This window comes from Tupaia chinensis, unplaced genomic scaffold (genome assembly GCF_000334495.1).
Source record: "Tupaia chinensis unplaced genomic scaffold, TupChi_1.0 Scaffold000477_1, whole genome shotgun sequence".
In the NCBI taxonomy this organism is placed as follows: Eukaryota; Metazoa; Chordata; class Mammalia; order Scandentia; family Tupaiidae; genus Tupaia; species Tupaia belangeri.
In genome coordinates this window covers 525,599-547,294 of record NW_006159986.1, presented here as the reverse complement: position 1 = coordinate 547,294, position 21,696 = coordinate 525,599, and the positions used below count along the sequence as shown (strand labels likewise).

Here is a 21,696-nt window from a genome sequence, read left to right as displayed (position 1 = left end):
CATGCCTGTCAGACTCTGCTCAGGGACAGAGATGGATGGGTAAATGGTGCTGTTGGAGAAATTTTTATCTTCAAACCAGGCTCTGATCCACCCTGCACTTCCCACTCCTCACCTATTCCCCTGAGGGGTAAAATGCAGAGGGTGGTTGTCTGGCAGGGTCTGGTCCCTCCCTCCCCAGCCATTTGGCCTACCCTGGAGTGCTGCAGTGTGTGGGAGCTGCTGCTTGCTTGTTTCTCCACCAGGCCTGCTCCAGATGCTTAGCCAGTCCCTGGAGCTGACAGTTCCTACATGGTGATTAACACCAGGTTCCATTAGCTGTCCAAGTGACTCTGTTTCCACCCAATACTTTTGGCGCTTGAGGTTGGGGGGAGGTGGGGGGAGGGGGTTATTTAAAATAAATAAAATCCAAGGTGGCAGTAGAGGATTCCTTTTGCTTTAAAATCTTTGGACTAAAAAAAAAAAAGAAAAAGAAAAAAATGGTTTTTATATATAAATATATAAAGTAAATTGTTATGTAACTATTATTGTTTCCTGTATGTTCTAATTTTGTTTTATGATGTAATTAAAAGGAAATAAGCTGTGGAGACTTTTCATTTTCCTGTGGAAATAGCCTGGAATGGAGCTGTGATTTTTCTTTTTAATGTTTGTTTATTTAATTCCATTTGTTGTTGTTGTTTTTTTAATTTTACAAGAGAGAGAGAGAGAAAGGGAAAGTGAGAAAGCAAGCCGCCAGGTCCGGGACTCGAACTACAGTCGGCCTTGCGGGAGTCCAGTACCTTTAACCACCATACCACCTGCCGGCCCCTGAGGCAGTGATTCTTAAGTTCTTTGAAACCTATAACTGCTAAGTCTCCTGAGGCAGAAGGGGTTTCTTTTTGACACCCTTAAGCCTTTATTTAATACTCATTTATTAATTTATTTAATAATCTCTATTTATTTATTTATTTATTTAAAAGTTTTTTCTGTAGGGCATGTGTGCTCCCAGAATGACAGAGAGACAGAGAAATAGAAAGCGAGAAATCACCCTCCAGGGGGGATGGCCATACCGCAGTCCCTTCTCCTCCATTCTCCTCTCGGGATCTTAGGCACGCATGCACACGCACCTGGCGTGAGTTTAAGTCACCGGGTCCGGGACTCAAACCACGGTCGACTACATGGGAGTCCAATGACGTAGCCATTATGCCATCTGCTGGTCCCAATAATCTCTATTTAGTACTCTCTTAATAGCTATGATATAATATGCTGAATTCTACTTGTCCTTAAGAAACAGGGATGGGACTAGCAGTTAGCGTAATGGCTATGTCGCTGGACTCCCATGTAGTCAACTGTGATTCAAGTCCTGGACCCGGTAGCTTAACCTCCCCAAGAGTGTGTGCATGTGTGCCTAAGATCCCGAGAAGAGAATGGAGGAGACGGGATTGCAGCGTGGCCATCCCCCCTGGGGGGTGATTTCTCACTTTCTGTCTCTCTGTCTCTCTCTGTCTTTCTGGCGAGCACATGCGCCCTATAACAAACACCTCTGGGAAAAACAGAAGAGAAACACGGAAGATATAATGTAAGTCAGATGGTTAACTCCATTTGTTGTTATTTTTCAGTTTGACCAGATAGAGACAGAGAAAGAAAGAAAGCGAGAAAGCAAGCCGTCAGATCTGGGACTCCAACCGTGTTCGGCCACGTGGGAATCCAGTGCCTTTAACCAAACCACGTCCGGCTCCTAGTCAGATGGTTAACATTCAGCCTGAGTCCCTTACAAGCTCTGTACACAGCATTTCTCCTCTCGGGATCTTGGGCATACACACACATGCACATGGCATGAGTTTAAGCCACCGGGTCCAGGACTCGAACCACAGTTGACTACATGGGAGTCCAGTGACATAGCCTTTATGCCAATTGCTGGTCCCCATTTGTTACCTTTACTTTGACCAGGAGGGCTGACGATGGAGGAATATAACGGATAAACACACACACACACAGCAGTCAGATGGCCTCAGATGTACCATTTACTACCCTTAAGACTTCAACTGATTAACTCCTGCGTCTCAGTTCTAAATGGCTAAAAGGGGGATTAACGGTATCTACTTTATAGAACTGTGAAGATAAAATGAGATAATACAGCCAGGTGCTACAACAGGTGTCTATAATCCCAGCTACTCAGGAGACAGGCAGATTGCAAGTTCAAGGCCAAACTAAGCAACACAGTGAGACCTTGTCTCAAAGGGAAAATCAGGTAAGGGCACATAGTAAGGTCTCGTGTTGTTATTTCTTTCATCTCAACAAATATTTCAATGTCTAGTCTATACTAGCGGCTAAGGCTGAGAGAGAACACAGAAGTAAATGCAACAGAGACCCTGTCCTTTTGGAAAGCAGTAGAGCCAATTTGGTAACCAGTATTTAAATCTCATGTTACCTGGCCCAGCCCAGTGTTTAAGGGTGCCAGATCCCACATGACTGATCACACCCAATTTAGGGGTGCTGTTCTCCCTCTCCCTTTTTCTCTGTCTCTACCTGGTGAGTTTATGTACCCTATGGCAAATTAATTTTAAAAATCATATTATTGGGACCAAGAGATGGCATAATGGTTATGTCGCTGGATTTCTATGTGGCTAACCACAGTTCAAGTCCTGGACCCAGTGGCTTAAAACTCACGCTAGGTACCTATGTGTGCATGCCCAGGATCTTGAGAGGAGAATGGAAGAGAAGGGGTTGCTGTATGGCCATACCCCCTGGGGGTGATTTCTCACTTTCTGTTGCTCTAGTGAGCACATGTATCCTAATAGCAAAACAAAAACAAAAAGCTTTTAAAAAATCATATTATCTACACTGCAATGAAACACCCTTAGGCATCCATTCATTAACCTCTGTAAGGTAAAGGCCTGGTCTGGATTTGCCATCCAGAAATGCAAATGGGTGTCTGCTCAGCTGTCCATGTTAATTGGGCCGTTGAGGCACTTTCTAGGTCTTTGAGCCTTTCCTCAATCTATTGTTACTCAATTCAACCAGAATTTAGAAACTTCCTTTCTCCCTGTCCTCCCTAGCCAAAGACCAGTTGGTTTAAGACTCACCAGAGATAATCAGTAATTAATAACCGAGGTATGTGATCTGTAAATATACAAGTATTAATCTTTTGTAAAGAATTGTTTGTTTTTTTTTATTATTTTAATTTGTCCAGATGGGGCCAATCGGGGGGGGGGGGTGATGAAAACAAAACACACACACACACACAGAGAGAAAGCAAGAAGGTCGGGGACATGAACCATGGTCAGACATGTGGGAGTCCAGCACCCCTAACCACCATGCCACCTGGCGGCCCTATCTCGTAAGAGGAGGAAAGACAAAGGTCTCCCGCTATGATCCCACTGTGATCCGGCTGAGTAGGAAGAGAACTGAACTGATGGTCTTCCATACAGGTCCAGCTTCACCTGAGCAGAGTCTCACCACTGTGCCACTAACAGCCCAAGTACACAGTACTTTCAATAGTTGTGCACATCTTCTGTGTGCATATGGATTTTCACTTTATTTTTGAGGATTTTTATTTTTGAGCATTTTCATAATAAAACTTGTAGAGAAAGGAGATGAGAAAAAACATTAAGATTACAGCCCAGGGCCGTGTACACATATGCCCGTGGTACATGCTACCCTGAGGCTGGGGTGGATGTGGTGTAGGAATCTTGTTGGGTACCTGTCTATCTCCTGAAATAAACTTTAAAAAAAATAATAAAATCATGGAGTTGCGGGCCAGCAGGTGGTTTGGCGGTTAAGTATGCTGGACTCCCACATGGCTAGCCACGGTAGAGTCCTGGACCTGGCGGTTTGCTTTCTCACTTTCTCTCTCTCTCTCTTGCTCTGTTCCTCTCTGATCAAATTAAAAATAAAGTTAAAAGAATTCTTAAAAAAAAAAAGTTAAAAAAAAAATCATGGGGTCCAGTGACACAGTAGTAAAATGCAACATTCTGTGAGACAGTCCCACATAGGAGGATTCTTTGTTAAAGTTCAGAGACTTCTCTGAATTCGCGGGGCACACAGTTGCCCACATCCAGGACTGGCAAAATCTGGGGACTGTGCTGCAGTTTCAAGATTCTGCTGGGAGTGTTGTCTGTGTTTCTCTTCTTTTGTCTCCCCGCCTCCCCTTAGGTTATTGCCATAGGGCATGTGCACTAACAGAGACAGACAGTTGGGGGTAGGGGGTAAGAAATCACCCCCTAGAGGGAATGGCCATGCTGCAATCTCTTTTCCATTCTTCTTGAGATTTTGGGCATGCAAGCACATGCGCCCAAGCATGATTTTCGAGCTGCTGGGTCTGGAGCTTGAATCACGGTTGACCATGTGGGAGTCCAGTGCCTTAACCACTACAAAATCCACTGACCCTTCTGTGTCTTTCTTGTTCATTGAAGAAATTTTAAAATTTAAGGGCTGGCCCCATAGCTTAGTGGTTAAGAGAGTCAGATCCCACATGGCCTACTGTGGTTCAAATCCCAGCATGGGCAGCTTGAAAAACACCAATTAGGACCAGCAGATGGCATAATAGTTATATTGCTGGACTCCCATGTAGTTGACCACGGTTCAAGTCCTGGGCCTGGTGACTTAAAACACACTGAGGATGTGTGCGTGTGTGCCCAAGATCCCAAGAGGAGAATGGAGAAAGGATTATGGTGTCACCATCCCTCTTGGGGGCTGATTTCTCGCTTTCTGTCTGTCTCTCTCTGGCGAGAGCACACACCCTATAGCAAAAATCTCTCAAAAAAAATCAAATAACACCAGGCAAGGTTTCATGTGTGGAGATATTAGGACTTTTTGGATTGTTTTTAACTTGCCAAAGGGCATGTTGTATTCACCACAGAGAGGGAAAGGGGAAAAGTACCGTGGTCACACCAATTCTTTCTCCTCCATTTCTCTATACTGTTGAACTTTTGAGTGCATACACGTGCATTTGGTGTTTGGTTGTTTCTGTTTTGTTTTGTTTTGTTTCCAAGCAACTGGAGGCCAGACTCAAACTGAATGGTTGACTGTGTGGAATCCAGCTCCCTTAACCAACAAGCCATGGGGCTGGCCCAGGAAAGATTTGTTAGGAACTGGGGGGAGGAAAGACATTAATAAATTCAGTTACATGTTTTTGTTTGTCTTTTAGTTTGCTATAGGATGTGTGTGTGCTCGCTAGAGAGAGAGAAAGTGAGAAACCACCCCATGGGGGAAATTGCCACACTGCAGTTCCTTTTCTTGCGTTCTGCTCTTGGGATTTTGGGCATGCCTGCACATAAGCCCAGTGTGTTTTTCAGGCTTCTGGGTCTGTGACTTGAACAGTGCAGTCAGTAGTGTAGGATCCCGCCACCTTAACCACCGTGCCACATGGCCCTGAGCTGTATTTTTTAAATTGAAAAAACTTCAAAGCCACAGGTGCTAGGAGATATTCTCGAAAACCTCTAATAAAACTAAAGTTTTTTTCCCAAGAAAAATGTCATAAGGTGTGTGTGCTTATTAGAGACAGAGAGGGGAAAGTGAGAAAGCACCCCCTACACCCCAGGGACTGGCCATGCCACATTCCCTTTCCCTTCATTCTCTTTTTGCTAATTTGGGTGCACATGCACACACACTGATAGTGTATTTCTTTTTAGAGAGAGTTTTTTTTTTTTTTTTGAGAGGTTTGTGCTGTAGGGCACATGTGCTCATCAGAAAGAGAGACGGAAAGCAAGAAATCACTCCTAGGGGGATGGCCATGCCACAATCACTTCTCTATTTTCCTCTCTGATCTTGGGCACACACACACATATGTGCCTGGCGTGAGTTTAAGCCTCCCGGTCCAGGACTCGAACCACAGCTGACTACATGTGAATCCATCAACATAACCATTATGCCTACCACTGGTCCCAAAAGAGATTTTTGTTATAGGGTGCATGTACTCACCAGAGAGATAGAAAGCAAGAAATCATCCCCTGGCAGGGTGGTGGCCACGTCATCCCCTTCATTTTCCTCTCGGGATTTTGGGTATGCACACAAACGCATGCATTTAGCGTGAGTTTTAAGCTACAGGTCCAGGACTCAAACCACAGTCAGCCATGTGGGAGTCCAGCAAGGTAAGCATGATGCCATCTGCTGGTCCCAACCCATTGTGTTGTTCTTTTTTTTTAAATTACTTTAACTTTATGGCTTTACTCATTCCGATTTGACCAGTGAAGGACAGAGAGAGAGAGAGAGAGAAAATAAGTGAAAAGCAAGCCACTAGATCCGGGACTCGAATCCTGGTCGGCCATGTGGGAGTCTATTGCCCCTAACTACCATGCCATCTGCCAGCCCCCCCACATTGTGTTTTTCAAGCTTCTTGAGTCCAGGATTCAAACTGCAGTTGGCCATGTGGGATCCAGATGCCTTAGCCACTACCACCCCTGGCTGGCCCAAAACTAAAGTTTTAAATAGGCACAATAATTTGAACATTGATAGTCTTATAGCTTTACTGTAATTAGTATTTGCCCAAACTAATTGAAAATAAAATCTAGCCAGGGTTATTTATTTCCTGGTCCTAGGCCCTGTTGTTTGCCCTAGTTTATAGATTAAGGAGAGAGCATTTTCCCTTGGGAACCATAATACCAAGAACATTGGGCACCAGCAGATGGTATAATGGTTACCGTGCTGGACTACCACATAATCAACTGTGGTTCGAGTCCCAGACTTAGCAGCTTAAAACTTACGGGGATTAGCAAGTGGCTTGATGGTTAAGGTGCTGGACACTCCCATATGGCTGACCACGGTTCGAGTCCCAAATCTGGTGACTTACTTTCTCACTTTCCTTCCCTCTCTCTTTCTCTCTGTGTCTCTCTGGTCAAATTAAAATGAATGAATACTTAATAAATAAAACTTATACCAGGTGCATGTGCGTGCATGCCCAAAATCCCAAAAGGAGAATGGAGGAGAAGGGATCGCAGCATGGCCATCTTCCCTGGGGGGTGATTTCTTGCTTTCTAGCTATGTCTCCAGCAAGCACACGTGCCCTATAGCAAAACTTTATTTAAAAAAAGAAAATTGAACATTGAATGTACATTAAATATATATATATGCAATATATATTATACACAAATATATATAATACACCTTTTTAAAATTAACCTTTAATTTAAATGTTTTTTAAAAAGGGAAGGTGAGTAAAATTTAAACGTGAATTAATAACAGCATTTAGCAGCCACCCCTGCTTGTGGCAAAAGTTTATCCATAGTCCAGTTGTTTTGAGGGGGTTTGCCTCAGGCTTGGCTAACTAAAAGAGTGGGCAGAGGAAGCTGTTTCCAGGCCTCTAACAGCCATTGCTGCTGGGCAGAGAGAAAAATGAGACTGGAGTGTCCTTGCTTCCTCCCCAGGGGTGAGACACAGGATGGTTTGGTTCTTCAGCTGGAACCCAGTGAGTCAGCTGAGGGTGTTCATAAGGTCCTGGCGAGCACAGAAACAGGCTGGTGTCCGTGTTCTTTTCAGCAGAGCCCTCCTGGGCCTAGGTCAGAACCAAGTAGTAGCCATCTGGATTCTGCACTGAAAGCATAGAGCAGGCACCACTGGGATGAGGTGATCGCCAAGCAGCCTGCAGTACATCCACCACACCCAAACGTTCTTCCAACCCATTTCATATCCTCCTCGAGCCTCCCCATGGACTGGGCCAGGCTGGTCAGGAGGGTAGAAGGCAGACTGCTCAGAGGCACTCTGTGCCAGGTGTTGGCTGTCCAGCAAGCACATGCCCGTTGGCCTTGTGTGATTGGGGTGAAGACAAAAACAAGTTTAGGTTTATGAGAGAGTATTTTTTTTAATAAGAGGTTCGCCATGTCATGTTCCTTTTGCCCCAGCCAACCAGGACCAAAGGTGCACATCACCAGGCCTGGCCTGTTTAGGTTGGGCTGGGAAATAAACCAGGGCCTCTCGTGCAGCCCCAGCCATCATGCAGTGGTTCCTTCTGTTTGCATCACCACAGTTGGGTCTAAAGTCTGAGTTGTGTAAGACAAAGCTAGCATCCAGCAGATGTTTACCACTTCATTGGGACATAGCTCCTCACCTCACACACCTTCAAAGAACCTTCTAATGCCATTGAGGAGACTAACAGGGAGAGTGAGAAAGCATCTTCCCAGAGAGAGATGGTCACCCTGCTTTCCCTTCCCCTCCATTCTCCCTTTGAGACTATTAAACAGTCTTAGGTCCAGCCAGATGTACTCCTTTCCTCCTAAAACCATACTTTTCTTGGGGGACCAGCAAGTGGCATGCTAATTAAGGTGCTAGACATGCCCACGTGACTGACCATGGTTTGAGTCCTGGACCCAGCGGCTTGCTTTCTCACTTTCGCTGTTTCTCTCTGATCAAATTAAAGTAAGATGAATGAATACACAAAATAAAATAATTTTTAAAAATACCTTTCTTCACCACGGCCACAAAGTACGATTCATCCTTAAGATTCTGGACCATCTGTAAGGGCGGACGAGTCACAAACACAATGCTGTTTTGTTTTTTTAATTTTTTTTTAAGAATTGTTTTATTGGGGCCGGCAGGTGGTGCGGTGGTTAGGGTGACTGGACTCCCACATGGCTGACCATAGTTGAGGTCCTGGACCTGGTGATTTGCTTTCTCGCTTTCCATCTCTCTGTCTCTGGTCAACTTCAATAAAATAAAAAAAATAAATAATGACAATAAGTAAAATAATTCTTTTTTCTAAAAAGAATAATTTTATTTAATATTTATTTTAATTTGACCAGAGAGGGTGGGTAATCAAACTGTGGTAGGCCATGTGGGAGTCTAACACCCTTCACCATGCCACCTGCCGACCCCACAATGTTGTTTTCTGAGCCAAACAGAATAAGCCAAATGGGGGGAAAGAAGCTGTATCCAAGGATGAAGAAGTCAAGCCCTTGAGGGGGCATGTGGCAGTGTACTGCCCTTTTACCTGGTCACTGAGGAGAATGAGGATGCCCCCAGGGCCCTGGTGGAAAAGGCGATGGATCTGATCGGTTGGAAGGGCCAGGAGCTCAGCAAGTTTCCCCATCAGCTCTACAGCACTGAGTTCATCTAGAGAGATCTCTTGATAAAAGCCTGGGAGTATGGGCAGCATAGAGGCAGGGGTCAGTGTGGGGAAGGGGCCCAGAGATCAGCCCAGAGGGAACCAGGGAAGCCAAAGGGATGGTCATGCCTGGAGTGAGCAGGGGTCAGGGTAGCAACTTCATGGGGTAGGGGAGAAGTAAAGAAGGAAAAAAGTGTATAATCTACTTAACTTCATTCTTCACCTTTGGGAGGCCCCAGTTTAAAGAGGTAAGACACCTACATATGAGTGAGTGAAACCCAAGTACAATAACAAAATTATAATGCTCTAACACATACTAATAGAGTGCCGAAATCAGATGTGGACAGAGGAATAGGACATTGTGGAATAAACCCAAGGAGATATCCTGGAGGAATAGACTGTGATCTGGTCATAGGAAGGAAGGCAAATGCCAAGGAGGGCATCTTGGGTCCCAGGAATGATGGGCCATCATCCTCGCCCCAGGCCAGACAAGATTTCATGTAGCCAACACCTGCATTTCTTGTCTTCTGGAAAGAGGCCAGTACTTCACCTGAGTTGGAGTTGGGGTTCTCAGGAAGCTCGCTCTCTTGTCTGGAGGCCTCCTGAGCCACGTACAGAGTCAGCCTGTGGCGGATTGGCCTGGGCCAAGAAACAGTCTGTCAGCCCTTTGAACCTCGGCCCACTCAGCTGATCCCCTAGTCCCTCATCCCTGGAGAGACCTTGCCTCCTAGATCTTAGGGAGAAAGGTCACTAAGCAATTCTTAGGCACTTAAATGATAGACCTTGCGGGGAGAAGAGGTGAGAAAACCCCATGCCTGGCCCAGAACTGATGTGGGTGGGATGTCCACAAAAAAGGCAGGAGCCTACTTTTCAGCCCAGCCCTACTAGCTGTGCTATGTGACCTCAGGCTGGACACTGTCATTAGGCCTGAGTTGTAATCTCTGTAAAAATGGCATGGGGAGAGCAAGTGGTACGGAGATTAAAGCACTAGACCACCCCGTGGTTCGAGTCTGGACCAGTGGCTTGAAAAATCACACCAGTGCACGTGCCCGCATGTGTGTGTGCCTAAAATCCCAAGAGGAGAACGGAGGAGAAGGGATTGTGGTGTGGCCATCTCCCCTGGGGAGTGATTTCTCATTTTCCCTCTCTGTCTCTGCCTCTCCCCAGCAAGCATAGGGACCTATAGCAAAAACCTAAAAAATAAATAAATAAAAATAGTGGGACTAAGCGCCTTCTTGCTCAAACAGTCTTAGAAACACACCTACTAGGCTAAGTTAGGACAACTACCATGGGAAGGGGACCCTGGTTGGCAGTGCCTGGTACCTGGCTCTAAGAGTATTGAAAAGGCGGATCCCATCAGCAGCCCCACAGATCTGGATAAGGTCCTGGCGATTAAGCTTCAGCAGATCAGTGCCTGCAGAGTCACACAGGGCCAGGTTAGAGGGAGGCCTGGGACCAAGAGAGGAGTCAAGGGACACAATCCATTGGTCTGTATACAGCCGTGGTGTGCCCAGATGGGAGTCAGACTTGGATTCAAATCCCAGTTCTGCCACTTGCTAGCTGTGTGTCCTTGGGCAAGTTACTCAACTTTTCTAAGCCCTCTCAAGAAGTAGTATAGGGCCAGGGGGGCAGCAGTTAGCGTAATGGCTATGTCGCTGGACTCCCACGTAGTCGACCGCAGTTTGAGTCCCAGACCTGGCAGCTTAAACTCACACCAGGTGCATGTGCGTGTGTGTCCAAGATCCCAAGAGGAGAATGGAGGAAAAGGGATTGCAGTGTGGCCATCCTCCCTGGGGGGTGATTTCTCGCTTTCTGTCTCTTTGTCTCTGTCTTTCTGGCAAGTGCACGTACTCTATAGCAAAAACTTCTCAAAAAAAGTATTCTTAGACAGAAATAGAAATTACTGACCATGAAAGAAACAGTTGAATAATTGGATTAATCAAAATTAAAAGATTATGCTCCCTGAAAAACAATTTTTAAAAACATAAAAAGCAGGGAACCAGCAGTTAGCTTAATGGCTACGTCAAAAAAAAAGGTTATGGTCCCAGCCTGTGGCATGGTGGTTAAGGCAGCTGGACTCCCAATGGCTGACCATGGTTTGAGTCCCGGACCTGGCAGTTTGATTTCTTCCTTTTAATACAGGAGAAAAAGGCCTAGCCCAGTGTCAGGTAACCGTCCTCAGTGAAGGGTAGGTGAAGCTGCAGTAGAGACAGGTTTCTTGCCTGCCTGTCTCCCCACAGGCCTTCCAGGGTGATCCCTGCCAGATGCCAGCCTCACCAGTGAAGTTGGCCAGTATCCGACAGTAGCTGGAGAACCGGTGCCGGTGCAGCCACTGCTGTGTCTCTGAGATGGAGGCTCCAGGGCTCAGATCCTGAGGTGTAAAGAGGGTGGTCCAGGTAATACTATGGGCCCATGGACCTAGATAAGGGGGCCAGGAAACAGTTCCTCCCTGGAGCCCTCCCACGTCTAAGAGGCAACTACTGCTCAGTCCTAGCAGGAGAGGTCCAATCTGTGGCCGTGCTACATCTTGCCACCAGGGGGCAAAGCCGCCCTATTCTGGGGAGAGGAAGCCACAGCGAGCTTCGCAACAGTATTTGGAAGCCAGAAAGACTCACCTCTGCTGGGCTGCACCCCAAGGTGTCCAAAGCGAATGGTGGTGAAGAACAGAGCCTATAAGGAGGAGCAGAGGTTCTGGCGTCTGCGGAGCAGTGCAGCCAGTCTCCCCACCCCGGCTCCCTAGGATCCAGAGCTGGCCCACGCTCCCCTTACCCCACGCATTCTAGCCAACCTTCAGTGGCACCTTCCACCCTGTCGTCTTCCCAGTGCCGGGGCTCAGGACCTCCACCCCAAAAGGCCAACAGAAGGGGCCCATCCCTCCTCACCTCTCTGGGGACAGGAGCTTGCAGGCATGGGGGGAGGTCAGAGCAAGAGGGCTGAGAGGCGGGTGGGGTCCTGCAGTGGGCTCTGGCCACGGCGAGCACTGTGCACAAACAAGCGGCAAGGTCAGCCTGGACACCCCGAGGGCGGTGATGGCTGGCCGCTCACCTCCCTCCATCTGTCTACCGAGAGCTGATGGCCGGCCAGCCTAGGGCTTGACAGGCAGATGGAGTCTCTGCATGAAGGAAGGTCTACACTAGCGGGCAGGTCTGGGGAGTTGGGGAAGGCTCCCTAGAGGAGCCAGCCTGGAGAAGCAGCAGCAGGAAGGGAGGTGCCCCAGGCAGGAGGCGCAGTGCCCTCAGGAGTGAGGTGGCGGCCACAGCATGGCACAAGAGAGGTAGCCTGGAAGGCAACAGCTCTTAGAAGCTTTGAGCAACAGACAGGGTAGAGGCCATTCTCTGCAGGAAATGAGTGGAATCACTGGGTGCTGTACTGATTTCCCCATCTGTGCAGTGAGGCCTGTTCTCCAGACCTCCCCCTCCCGCTCCTGTGCAGCCCCCCTTCCGTCATACACACCCCTACCTCTGAGAAGACTGTGCTCTCACAGGCCATCTGATACTTCTCTCTCTCATGCAGGGGTTGCTTCTCGATCTTCTCCCGGTCAGTTTTCAGCTTCCGGTCAGCTCCTTTAGGCTACAAGGGGGTGACAGGAAAGGCTCAGAGGCCCCTTCTTCACTTTCCCACCTCCCTTTAGGAGGCTCTGATGGATGGGTTCCAAGAAAGAGCACAAGCCCCACGCTTCTATGCGCAGAAAAGACGGCACAGCAGGCTGAGAGTGTTACAGCCGAGCAGGGCCAGAATCCACACACCAGCAAGACAGGGCTAAGGCCTGGCAGGGAGGAAAGGGCCCCCAGTGCTACCTGTACCTTGAACACCTTGATGAGGCAGCCGGCGGAATGCAGATGCTCGGGTGGAAGCCCCTTGTCACTGGGTTTGAAGGTATCTACCTGGAGGCGAAAGGGGACGCCTTTCTCTCCACCTTTCTTCCGAAGTGTGAACTCAGTGCTGATGCAGTGAACCTGGGATGGAGAAGAAGCAAAGACAAAGCAGGCTGACTGCAAGTGCCGCTCACGTTCGAGGGATTCCACCCAAAACCTCTTGTTCCACAGCTGTCACCTGTCAGACACGACGGCAACTTGCCATTCCCAGTCAGGTCTACTCTTAAAGCCTCCCCATGGCTATGAGATAAGAAGCAAAGTTCCCAACCCTGGCATTTGACTGCCTTAAAGAGTCAAGTCAAGCCCAGCTGCAGCTTCTCTCCCTCTGGCCCACCCACCAAGCCTAATCAGGACCCCAGCACACCTGGATGTTCTCTCGCGAGGCCTCTTCCCAAATGCTTGCCCTACTTACACCTGAGCCAAGACAGCCTCTGAAAGTATAGAGTGACCAGATAAAATAAAATATGCCCAATTTGGGGCCAGCAGATGGCATAGCAGTTACATTGCTGGACTCCCACATGGCTGACTGCGGTTTGAGTCCCGGATCCAGTGGCTTGAAACTCACACCAGGTGCATGTGCATGTGTGTGTGCGGGTATACTCAAGATCCCAAGAGGAGAATGGAGAAGGGACTGTGGTGTGGCCATCTCCCCTGAGGGGTAATTTTTCACTTTCCCTGTCACTGTGTGTGTCTCTCTCTCCCTGGCAAGCAGATATACCCTAAGGCAAAAACCTCTACCAAAAAAAAAAAAAATTATATATATAATATATATATTTATACACACACGTGTGTGTATAATATGCCTAATTAAATTTGAATTTCACATACACAACAAAATTTTTTAAGAATTATTTAATTTTACTTTTTTTTTTTTTTCAATTCACCAGAGAGAGACAGAGAGAAAGAGAAAAAGGGAGAAAACAAGCCATCAGGTCCAAGATTAGAACCATGGTTGGCCATTTGGGAGTCCAGCGCCTCAATCACCACACCACCTGCTGGTCCCCAACAAATAATTTTTTTTAAAGAATTCACATCTACATTTTTAAAAATTATTGTATTGAACTTTTTTTTTAACATATTTTTAATTTGACCAGTGAGGGACAGAGTGAAAGAAAGAGAGAGAGAGAGGGAAAGTGAGAAAGCAAGCCACCAGGTCTGGGACTTGAACCGAGGTCAACCATGTGGAAGTCCAGCACCCTTAACCACCATGCTACCTGTGGTCCCTTATTTGCTATGATTTTCTTTTCTTTTCTTTTTTAAAGAATTATTTATTTAATATATTTATTCATTCATTTATTTTAATTTGACCAGAAAAAGACAGAGAAAGTGAGAAAGCAAGCCACCAGGTCTAGGACTTGAACCATGGTTGGCCATATGGGAATGTCCAGCTCCTTAGCCACTGTGCCGCCTGCTGGCCCCCTTGCTGTGATTTTTCCAAGCCGCCAGGTCCAGGACTTGAACTGCAGTCAATCATGTGGGAATCCAGGGCCCCAATCACCAAGCTACCTCCTGGCCCCACACAATAAATAAATTTTAACGTAAGTATAGCCCAAGTATTGCATGGGACGTACTTACACTAAAAAATTATTTATCTAAAACTCCAACTTAAGTGAGAGTCCTATATTTTATTTGTTAATTCTGTCAATCTCCTCCAGGAAGTCTTCCTGGCCCACCATTTCATACAGCCTGTGGTCTCTTCTGCCTGGAAGACTAAGGGCAAACAAAGTCTTCATTCACACCTTGGGCTTCCTCCTGCAGCCCTCCTACAATCCTATGAAGAACAGTTAAAGGGCCAAATTTAACAATGAGGATGCTAAAGTTTGCAGGGATTATGGGCCCTAGACATGGCCTACGCTAGGAAGTGGTAGAACTGGGATTGTATCACATCTGCCCAAGTCCTAGTCCAGGTGCCTAGACCAGGGTGAGCTCTAAAAAATAAGAACTATGGGCCTGTATTATTCAATTATGAAGAGAAATGTATTCAGTGTAGAAAGAGTGAAGAACACTGAAAAGGTAAAAATGCAGGGGTGTCCCATCTCCCCACTAATCGGAGAGAACTACTGTTAGCGTGCAAGTGGTGTTTCTTCCTACCTTCTCTGAGCAATAGAAAAATATGGACAGGAGCCAGCAGCAGTGGTTATGTCATAGTGGTTATGTCGCTAGACTCCCATATGGCTGACCATGGTTTGAGTCCCGGACCTGGTGGCTTGAACTCAAGCCAAGTGAGTGCGCGTGCGCGTGTGTGTGTGTGCCCAAGATCCCAGAAGGAGAATGGAGGAGAAGGATTGCAGCATGGCCATTGCCCCTGGGGGGTGATTTCTCACTTTCTCTCTCACTGTCTCTGTCTCTTTGGTGAGTGCACATGCCCTAAGGCAGAAATCTCATATATATACATGCACACACATACATATACATATACACACACATATATACACATATATATGTATATATATACATACATACAAAATGGTAATCAAAATTTAAATTCAAGTTCATAATCTGCTGGCTTTTTTTTTTTTTTTTTTTGGGATGTTTTTTGCTATAGAGGTTTTTTGCTATCGGGCGCATGTGCTTGCCAGAAAGACAAGAGACAGAAAGAAATCACTCCCCAGAGGGGTGGCCATCCCGCAATCCCTTCTCCATTCTCCTCTCGGGATCTTGGGCACACACACATGTGCCCAGTGTGAGTTTAAGCCATTGGGTATGGGAATCGAATCGCGGTCGACTACATGGGAGTCCAGTGACATAGCCATTACGCTAACTGCTGGCCCCCATAATCTACCTTTTCTTACAAGAAAGCAGTTTTCCTTGCGAAAATATTTTTCAGAGATGACATTTTAATGGCTATGTAATTTTCATTGTATGCTTGTATTATCATTTATTTAAAGTCTGGACCAGTCAGTGGTGTGGTGATTAAGACAACTGGATCTCACATGGCTGACTAAGTGGTTTGAGTCCTAGACCCAGAGGCTTGAGAAACACCGGGCATGTGTGCATGGCCAAAATCCAGAGAGGAGAATGGAGGAAAATGGGTTGTCGCTTGGCCACCCCCCTGAAGGGTGCTTTCTCACTTTCCCTCTCTCTCTCCCTGCCTCTCTCTGGTGAGTGCATGCACTACAAAAACACTGAAAGAAGAAAAAAGTCAACCTTCTTTTATTTTTTATTAATTGCTAGAGGGCACATAAACTCCCCAGAAAGAGAGAGAAACCATTTCCCCACTGGTGCGTAGTCATACTGCAGTTCTCTTTCCTCTGTTTCTCTATCCCATCAAGGTTTTGCACCCACATGCACCCGGCAAGCCTTCTAAGCCACCAGAGCTGGAACTTGAGCTATACAGTTGACCATATCAAAACCACCTCCGAGGACCAGCAGGAGTCATGGTGGTTTAGGCGCTGGACACTCCCACATGGCTGATCATGGTTTGAGTCCCGGACCTGGTGGCTTGCTTTCTCACCCTTTCTTTCTGTGTCTCTTTCTGGTCAAAATAAAAATAAATGAATTAATAAATAAAAATTAAGTAAAAAATTATTAAAAAAAAAAAAAAACAGCTCCCACCAGGCCACAGGGCTGGCTGTAAATTTAACAAGTTTAAGTGCCATCCTACCTATTGCGTGAAATCAGCTTGCATTCTCAGGACGAAAGCGTATCTGATTCTCTTTCCAATAATGGTCTATTTTTTTAAGTCTTTGAAGGTTTTATATATATATATATATATATATATGTATGTAATCTTTTTCATTTGTTTATATTTTTATTCATGATAGAGAACCCATATGCACACGCGAGAGAGACAGGCAATCTTGAACTCTGAGCGGGGTCTTCGCACATTTCCCCAGCCCTCCAACTTGTCAGGCTCTTGAGTGCCCATGTGTGCCAGGTTGACTAGACTCCCAAGCCTGCAGTTGGCCATGCGGCTTCCAGCAGGCATTTCAGCACACTGCCACCTATGCCACGGGGGCCCGGCCCGCGCATACCATCATTTTCTTTTTCTTTTTATTCAGGATAGAGCACATGTGTGAGCGAGCGAGCAATGAGCACCCTCCACTGGGTCTGGTCACACCGCCTTCCCCTTCCAGCCCTCCAACCCATCAGATCTTGGGTGCCCAAGTGCCTGCCCAGTGTGTTTCAGTCTGACCACGCTGGGGAATTTGAACCGTGGTTGCCATGTAGGATCTGGCTTTTTTTTTTTTTTTTTTGGTCACAGTGCACATGTGCTTGCCAGTGAGACAGAGGGAGGGGGAAAGAGAGAACTAATAGCCCACTTCACCTGGCATGTTTTTCAAGCCCCTGGGTCCAGGATTCAACCACAGAGTTGGTCACGTGGGGTCCAGCTGCCTTAGCCACCACACCACCTGCTGGCCCTGGATATCCGGCTTCTTTAAGCAGCACATTCCCCCTGGGCCACGGAGCTGGCCCACAGGTTCTAATGTTTATTAGAATTTCTCTGGCTGGACTTGAACTGTCTGTATTTATCGGCAGTCTGTATCCTTCTCATGTAAGCTGCTCATCTCCTTTACCTAATTGCCTATTGTGCCTTCATCTACTCTCTCATTCATACACAAGAACTCTGTCTACTAGGGGTATAGCAACGTATGTCACGTGTGGCAAGTATTTTTTTCATTTGATTTTTTTTTCCATTTGCTATAGGGCCATGTACACTTACTAGAGAGAGATGGGGAGTCAGAGATAGGGAAGGAAGGTGAGAAAGAAGTCCCCAGAAGGGATGACCATGCTGCAACCCCTTCTCCTCCATGCTTCTCTCAATATTTTGGGTACATACACACATGCAGCCAGTGTGTTTCTCAAGCTGCCAGGCCCAGGGTTCAGACTGCATAGTCAGCCCTGTAGGATCCAGCCACCTTAACCACCCCACTACTGGCTGGTCCTTGATGTTTCCTTTTAAATTTGCACCTGGGGCCAGCCCAGTAACAGCATTAAGCACTGTGCATGTGGGAGCTGGATCCCAAATAGCCGACCACAGGAAAATCCCATCCCCAGCACCGTGGCAAACAAGCCAGCCCGTATGCATGTACGCCCGAAACCCTGACTGAGAAATGAAGGAGAAAGGATGGTGGCGTGACCACACTCCACTGGGAATGCTATCTCCCCCACACCCCAACTCCCACCAGGAGTGCACAAACCCTCTTGCAACTACAATTAATGAATAAGTCAATTTTGCTTATGTATTTCAAACCACTATTTTTTTCATGAAACTAAATTCTGCCTTGTGTTTCATAGTTTATTCCATTGTTTTAATGCTTAACAAGTTCTTCCCCATCTTGAGATGTGGTAAACATCTGTATTTTTTCTTCAAGGCACTTTCTGGCAGTGACTCATCATTATCATCCCTTTACCCCCACCTGAACTCACCATCCTTTCCCACCTACCCTGCCACCACCCCCACCTGACCTCCAGCCTCCTCCCAACCCCAGCCTCAGACTCACCTGCAGGAAGAGGGACGTCCTCTTGGTCGGGTCCCAGTGAAACTCCACCGTGTTGAGCTGCGAGGGCAGCACCTGGGGTTCCGTCACTCCCACAGACAGTGGCACGTCTGCAGGCACAGAGCCAGGCTCAGCCTTCCCCGTCCACGAGGACTTCCGAGCCAGCAGTGGACACGAAGGGTCCCTAGTCCCTCCCTCCTCACCGATGTCCAGAATCCGGTCCCCAGGCCGGCTCCACCTCCACCCATCCAGCTGCTGCTGCTCGGTGTACTGCAGGTGCCGGTCGTGGAACACGACACGCACCACGCTCTGCGGAAGGAAGGTGGGCTTGCAGGTCGGGGTGCCGGGGCTCTGGGAACGAGTCCCCACACCCGGGTAGACCAGCCTGCCCCTCTCTCCTGGAAGTGTGAGGACTTAGAATCCCTACATCTGTGGCCAGAGGCCACTCTCCAGATGTGAAATTGGAGAGGTAATCTAGAGACCTTGAGCCTCGGTTTTTTAATCTGTTAAATGGGGGTGTTTATTATTTATTTATTTATCTGTTTTTGAAGAGAGGTTTGGTTTTTTGTTGTTGTTGTTACAGGGCGTATGCACTCACCGGAGAGACAGAGAAAGATGGAGAGACAGAAATTGAGAGATCGTCCCCAGGGGATGGCCACTCCACAATGCCTTCTTCTCCATTCTCCTCAAGATTTTGGGCACGCACGCACATCCAGCCAGCGTGAGTTTCAAGCTGCTAGGTCTAGGACTCACACTGCGGTTGGCTGTGTGCGAGCCAGAGCCTTAACCGCTGCTCCCCCACTGGTCTGAAACAGGGGCATTTCTACTCTCCCCCTTAGTCACTCTACCCTCTTCTTTGCAGTGCACATCACTGTGATTGCCACGTGTGAGAGATTACTCGTGTGTCTTAAGAGAATGCAAGCCTCTGGGGCCAACGGGTGGCATGGTGGTTAAGGGCGCTGGCATGGCTGACCGCAGTTCAAGTCCTGGACTTGACAACTTGCTTTCTCACTTTCCCTCTCAATCTCCCTCTCTCGCCCTGTCCCTCTCTGGTCAAATTAAAATGAATAAATAAATAAGTTAATAAAAATAATTCTTTTAGAAAAAAAGAAAGAATGCAAGCCTCTTGAGAGAGAGAACTGCAGCTCTCTTTACTTCTCAATCCCTAGCTCATAGAACATTTTCTGGCATAGAATAGGGGCTAAAGAGGGGCTGGCAGGAATAAAATAATTATTAAAAAACAAACAAAAAAAAAGAATAGAGGCTAAAGAGAACTTTCTGAGAAAACCTCAGGTATGTGAATAACATTGTGAAAATGTGTTTCTGGGGGCCAGCAGGTGGCATGGTGGTTAAGAACACTGGACACCCACATGGCCGACCACAGTTCAATCCCAGACCTAGAAGTTTGCTTTCTCACTCTGTCCCTCTTTGGCCAAATTAAAAATAAATAAAGTTAAATACAATACTTCTCCTTTTTTTTTTTTTTTTGAAGAGATTTTTGCTATAGGGCACATGCGCTCGCCAGACAGGGAGAGACAGAGAGACAGAAAGCGAGAAATCACCCCCCGGGGGGATGGCCATGTCACAATCCCTTCTCCTACATTCTCCTCTCCGGATCTTGGGCACGCACGCACACCCGGCGTGAGTTTTAAGCCACCAGGTCTGGGACACGAACTGTAGTCGACTACATGGGAGTCCAGAGACATAGCCATTACACTAACTGCTGGTCCCAAATAAAATAATTCCTAAAAAAAAAGAAAAAGAAAGAAAAGAAAATGTACGTCTAACTCAGTTCTCCTATTTACTGGCTGTGTCCTTGAGAAAGCACTTAACCTCTCTGTATCTGCTTCCTCAACAGCTCCTGCCCACCGCTTGAGCTGCCGTGGGAGTCAAATGAAATGAGGGACTTGAGAAGGTTCTGCTTGACAAGGACATCACAGTGATGCTGTTGGGTTCTTGCCCAGAAGGACTATCCTAACCAGCTCTTGCCAGTTCTGGGGAGGGGTGCTCCTACCTTCAGCAGACGGGGACACTGAGTGACGTCTCCCAGCTTGGGGTTGCAGATCATCCGCACCTCATACGACTGGCCTGGGAGTTCAGGGGATGTGTGAGCCCTGGTCTGAGGGCAGAGTGGCACCTGCCACCCACAGCCCAGCTTGTACCAGCTCCCAGAACTTGTGCCCAGTAGCCACCCTTCCCCAGGCCCCGTACCCTGGTTCAGGTAGGTGAGGGTCTCTTCCTGCCGCTTTACAGCCGGTGAGGTGGCTGCACAGAGCACGTATTGGAACCCGGAGCAGGGCGGCGCTGCGCTGGGGAGGCTAGGCAGCTCTTCCTGCTTCAAGTAGGACAAGGGCAGGGGCTCCCTGCCAGGAAGAGCAAGGCTCTGCAGCTTTCTGCCCTGTCCATCCCAGCCCCCCAGGGGCCTTGCCTCTCTGTGCCGGATCCTCCCTGCAGGGAACTCACAGCTTCCGGTAGCAGATAACACAGCAGCACCAGGACCTGGGGCTCCATTCAGCACCTCAGGCCTCCAGGAGACCTCCTTAAGAGTGCTACCCCCAGGCTAGTGGCTACTGTGCCGAGTAGCCACCTTCTGTTCTCCTCAGGGCTCGCCTGGTGCGCAACCAAACATCCACACGGCAGGTGATGGGGTGTTTCTAGACGTTCCAGGACCCACGAGGCTCCCAGCACACCTGCCTGCTTCCCACCTCCAAAGGAGCCCAGAGTGGAGACTTTGTTCCCCACGGCTTGAAACATACGGCCCTGCCACATCTGCCCCAACTTCAGACTGGGTCTTCCTGGGGAGGGGGTCAGAGGGATCTGCCCCTTACCTGAGCAGGCTGCCGGGGGGACCTGGGTACAGTTCCCCAGGACTGGGCCACAGGTGCTCTGGCTGGTTGTGCCAGAACAGCATCCTGGGAAGTGAGCAGGGCGCCTGTGGGACTGCTCGGGCAGGGTGGGCTGGACCTGCCGTGCCTCCCACCCACAGCCCCAGCCTTTATACACAGAAGGGACCTGCAAAAGGGCGGGGCAGGCCTGGGGCTTCTTATTGGCTGAGCACCCAGGGCTCTAGGAAAGTCAGGACCTGCTGGGCAGCCTGGCTTCAGGGAGGAGGGTGGGTCAAGGCTGGAGTCCCCAAGGTTCCCCACTGATCCTTAGCTTGGAAAGGAGATAAGAGTACAGCAAAACAAATCACAGGGGTGAACATCCACTCCCCTGCTGGTCCCCAAGAGGCACAGGGACTGTGAGGGGCACCCTCAGGCTCCAAGACTGGCCCCAGACCCATAGCCATGCAGAGTCCTGGAGGTGCCTGGGCCCAGTCCCCACATGGCCCCGTGGAGGATCCTGTCCAGTCTAGGGGACAGGATGA

General features: G+C 48.0%; 1 protein-coding gene across 3 annotated transcripts; it reads right to left on the bottom strand.

Annotated features, from left to right (window-relative positions):
* Window positions 1-7,246: 7,246 nt before the first annotated feature.
* LOC102476918 (transcription factor CP2-like protein 1) lies at window positions 7,247-21,285 on the bottom strand. 3 transcript variants are annotated; one of them, XM_006155879.3, is made up of 15 exons: window positions 21,158-21,285; window positions 20,541-20,692; window positions 20,344-20,417; window positions 18,533-18,638; window positions 18,333-18,439; window positions 12,817-12,969; window positions 12,473-12,583; window positions 11,896-11,993; window positions 11,629-11,683; window positions 11,291-11,384; window positions 10,337-10,427; window positions 9,564-9,652; window positions 8,900-9,045; window positions 8,373-8,424; window positions 7,247-7,506 (listed from the first exon to the last, which is right to left on the bottom strand). In XM_006155879.3, the coding sequence occupies exons 1-15, from the start codon at window positions 21,238-21,240 to the stop codon at window positions 7,469-7,471; spliced, it is 1,449 nt and encodes a 482-aa protein (XP_006155941.1). In that variant the 5' UTR covers window positions 21,241-21,285; the 3' UTR covers window positions 7,247-7,468. The 3 variants fall into 3 exon arrangements, with proteins under 3 accessions (XP_006155941.1, XP_006155943.1, XP_006155940.1); XM_006155881.3 differs by lacking the exon at window positions 8,900-9,045; XM_006155878.2 differs by lacking the exons at window positions 7,247-7,506; window positions 8,373-8,424 and having other exon boundaries at window positions 8,725-9,045.
* Between the last annotated feature and the right edge of the window lie 411 nt (window positions 21,286-21,696).

What these genes read in the sequence shown, in the direction of transcription:
- LOC102476918 (XM_006155878.2), bottom strand. Translation starts at nt 21,240, where the DNA reads ATGCTGTTCTGGCACAACCAGCCAGAGCACCTGTGGCCCAGTCCTGGG. An exon ending in AGAGCACAGTCTTCTCAGAG is followed by an intron (nt 11,994 to 12,472) that starts GTAGGGGTGTGT and finishes GTTTGTGCACAG; the next exon opens with TGCTCGCCGTGGCCAGAGCC. An exon ending in TTCAATACTCTTAGAGCCAG is followed by an intron (nt 9,653 to 10,336) that starts GTACCAGGCACT and finishes TTCTTGGCCCAG; the next exon opens with GCCAATCCGCCACAGGCTGA.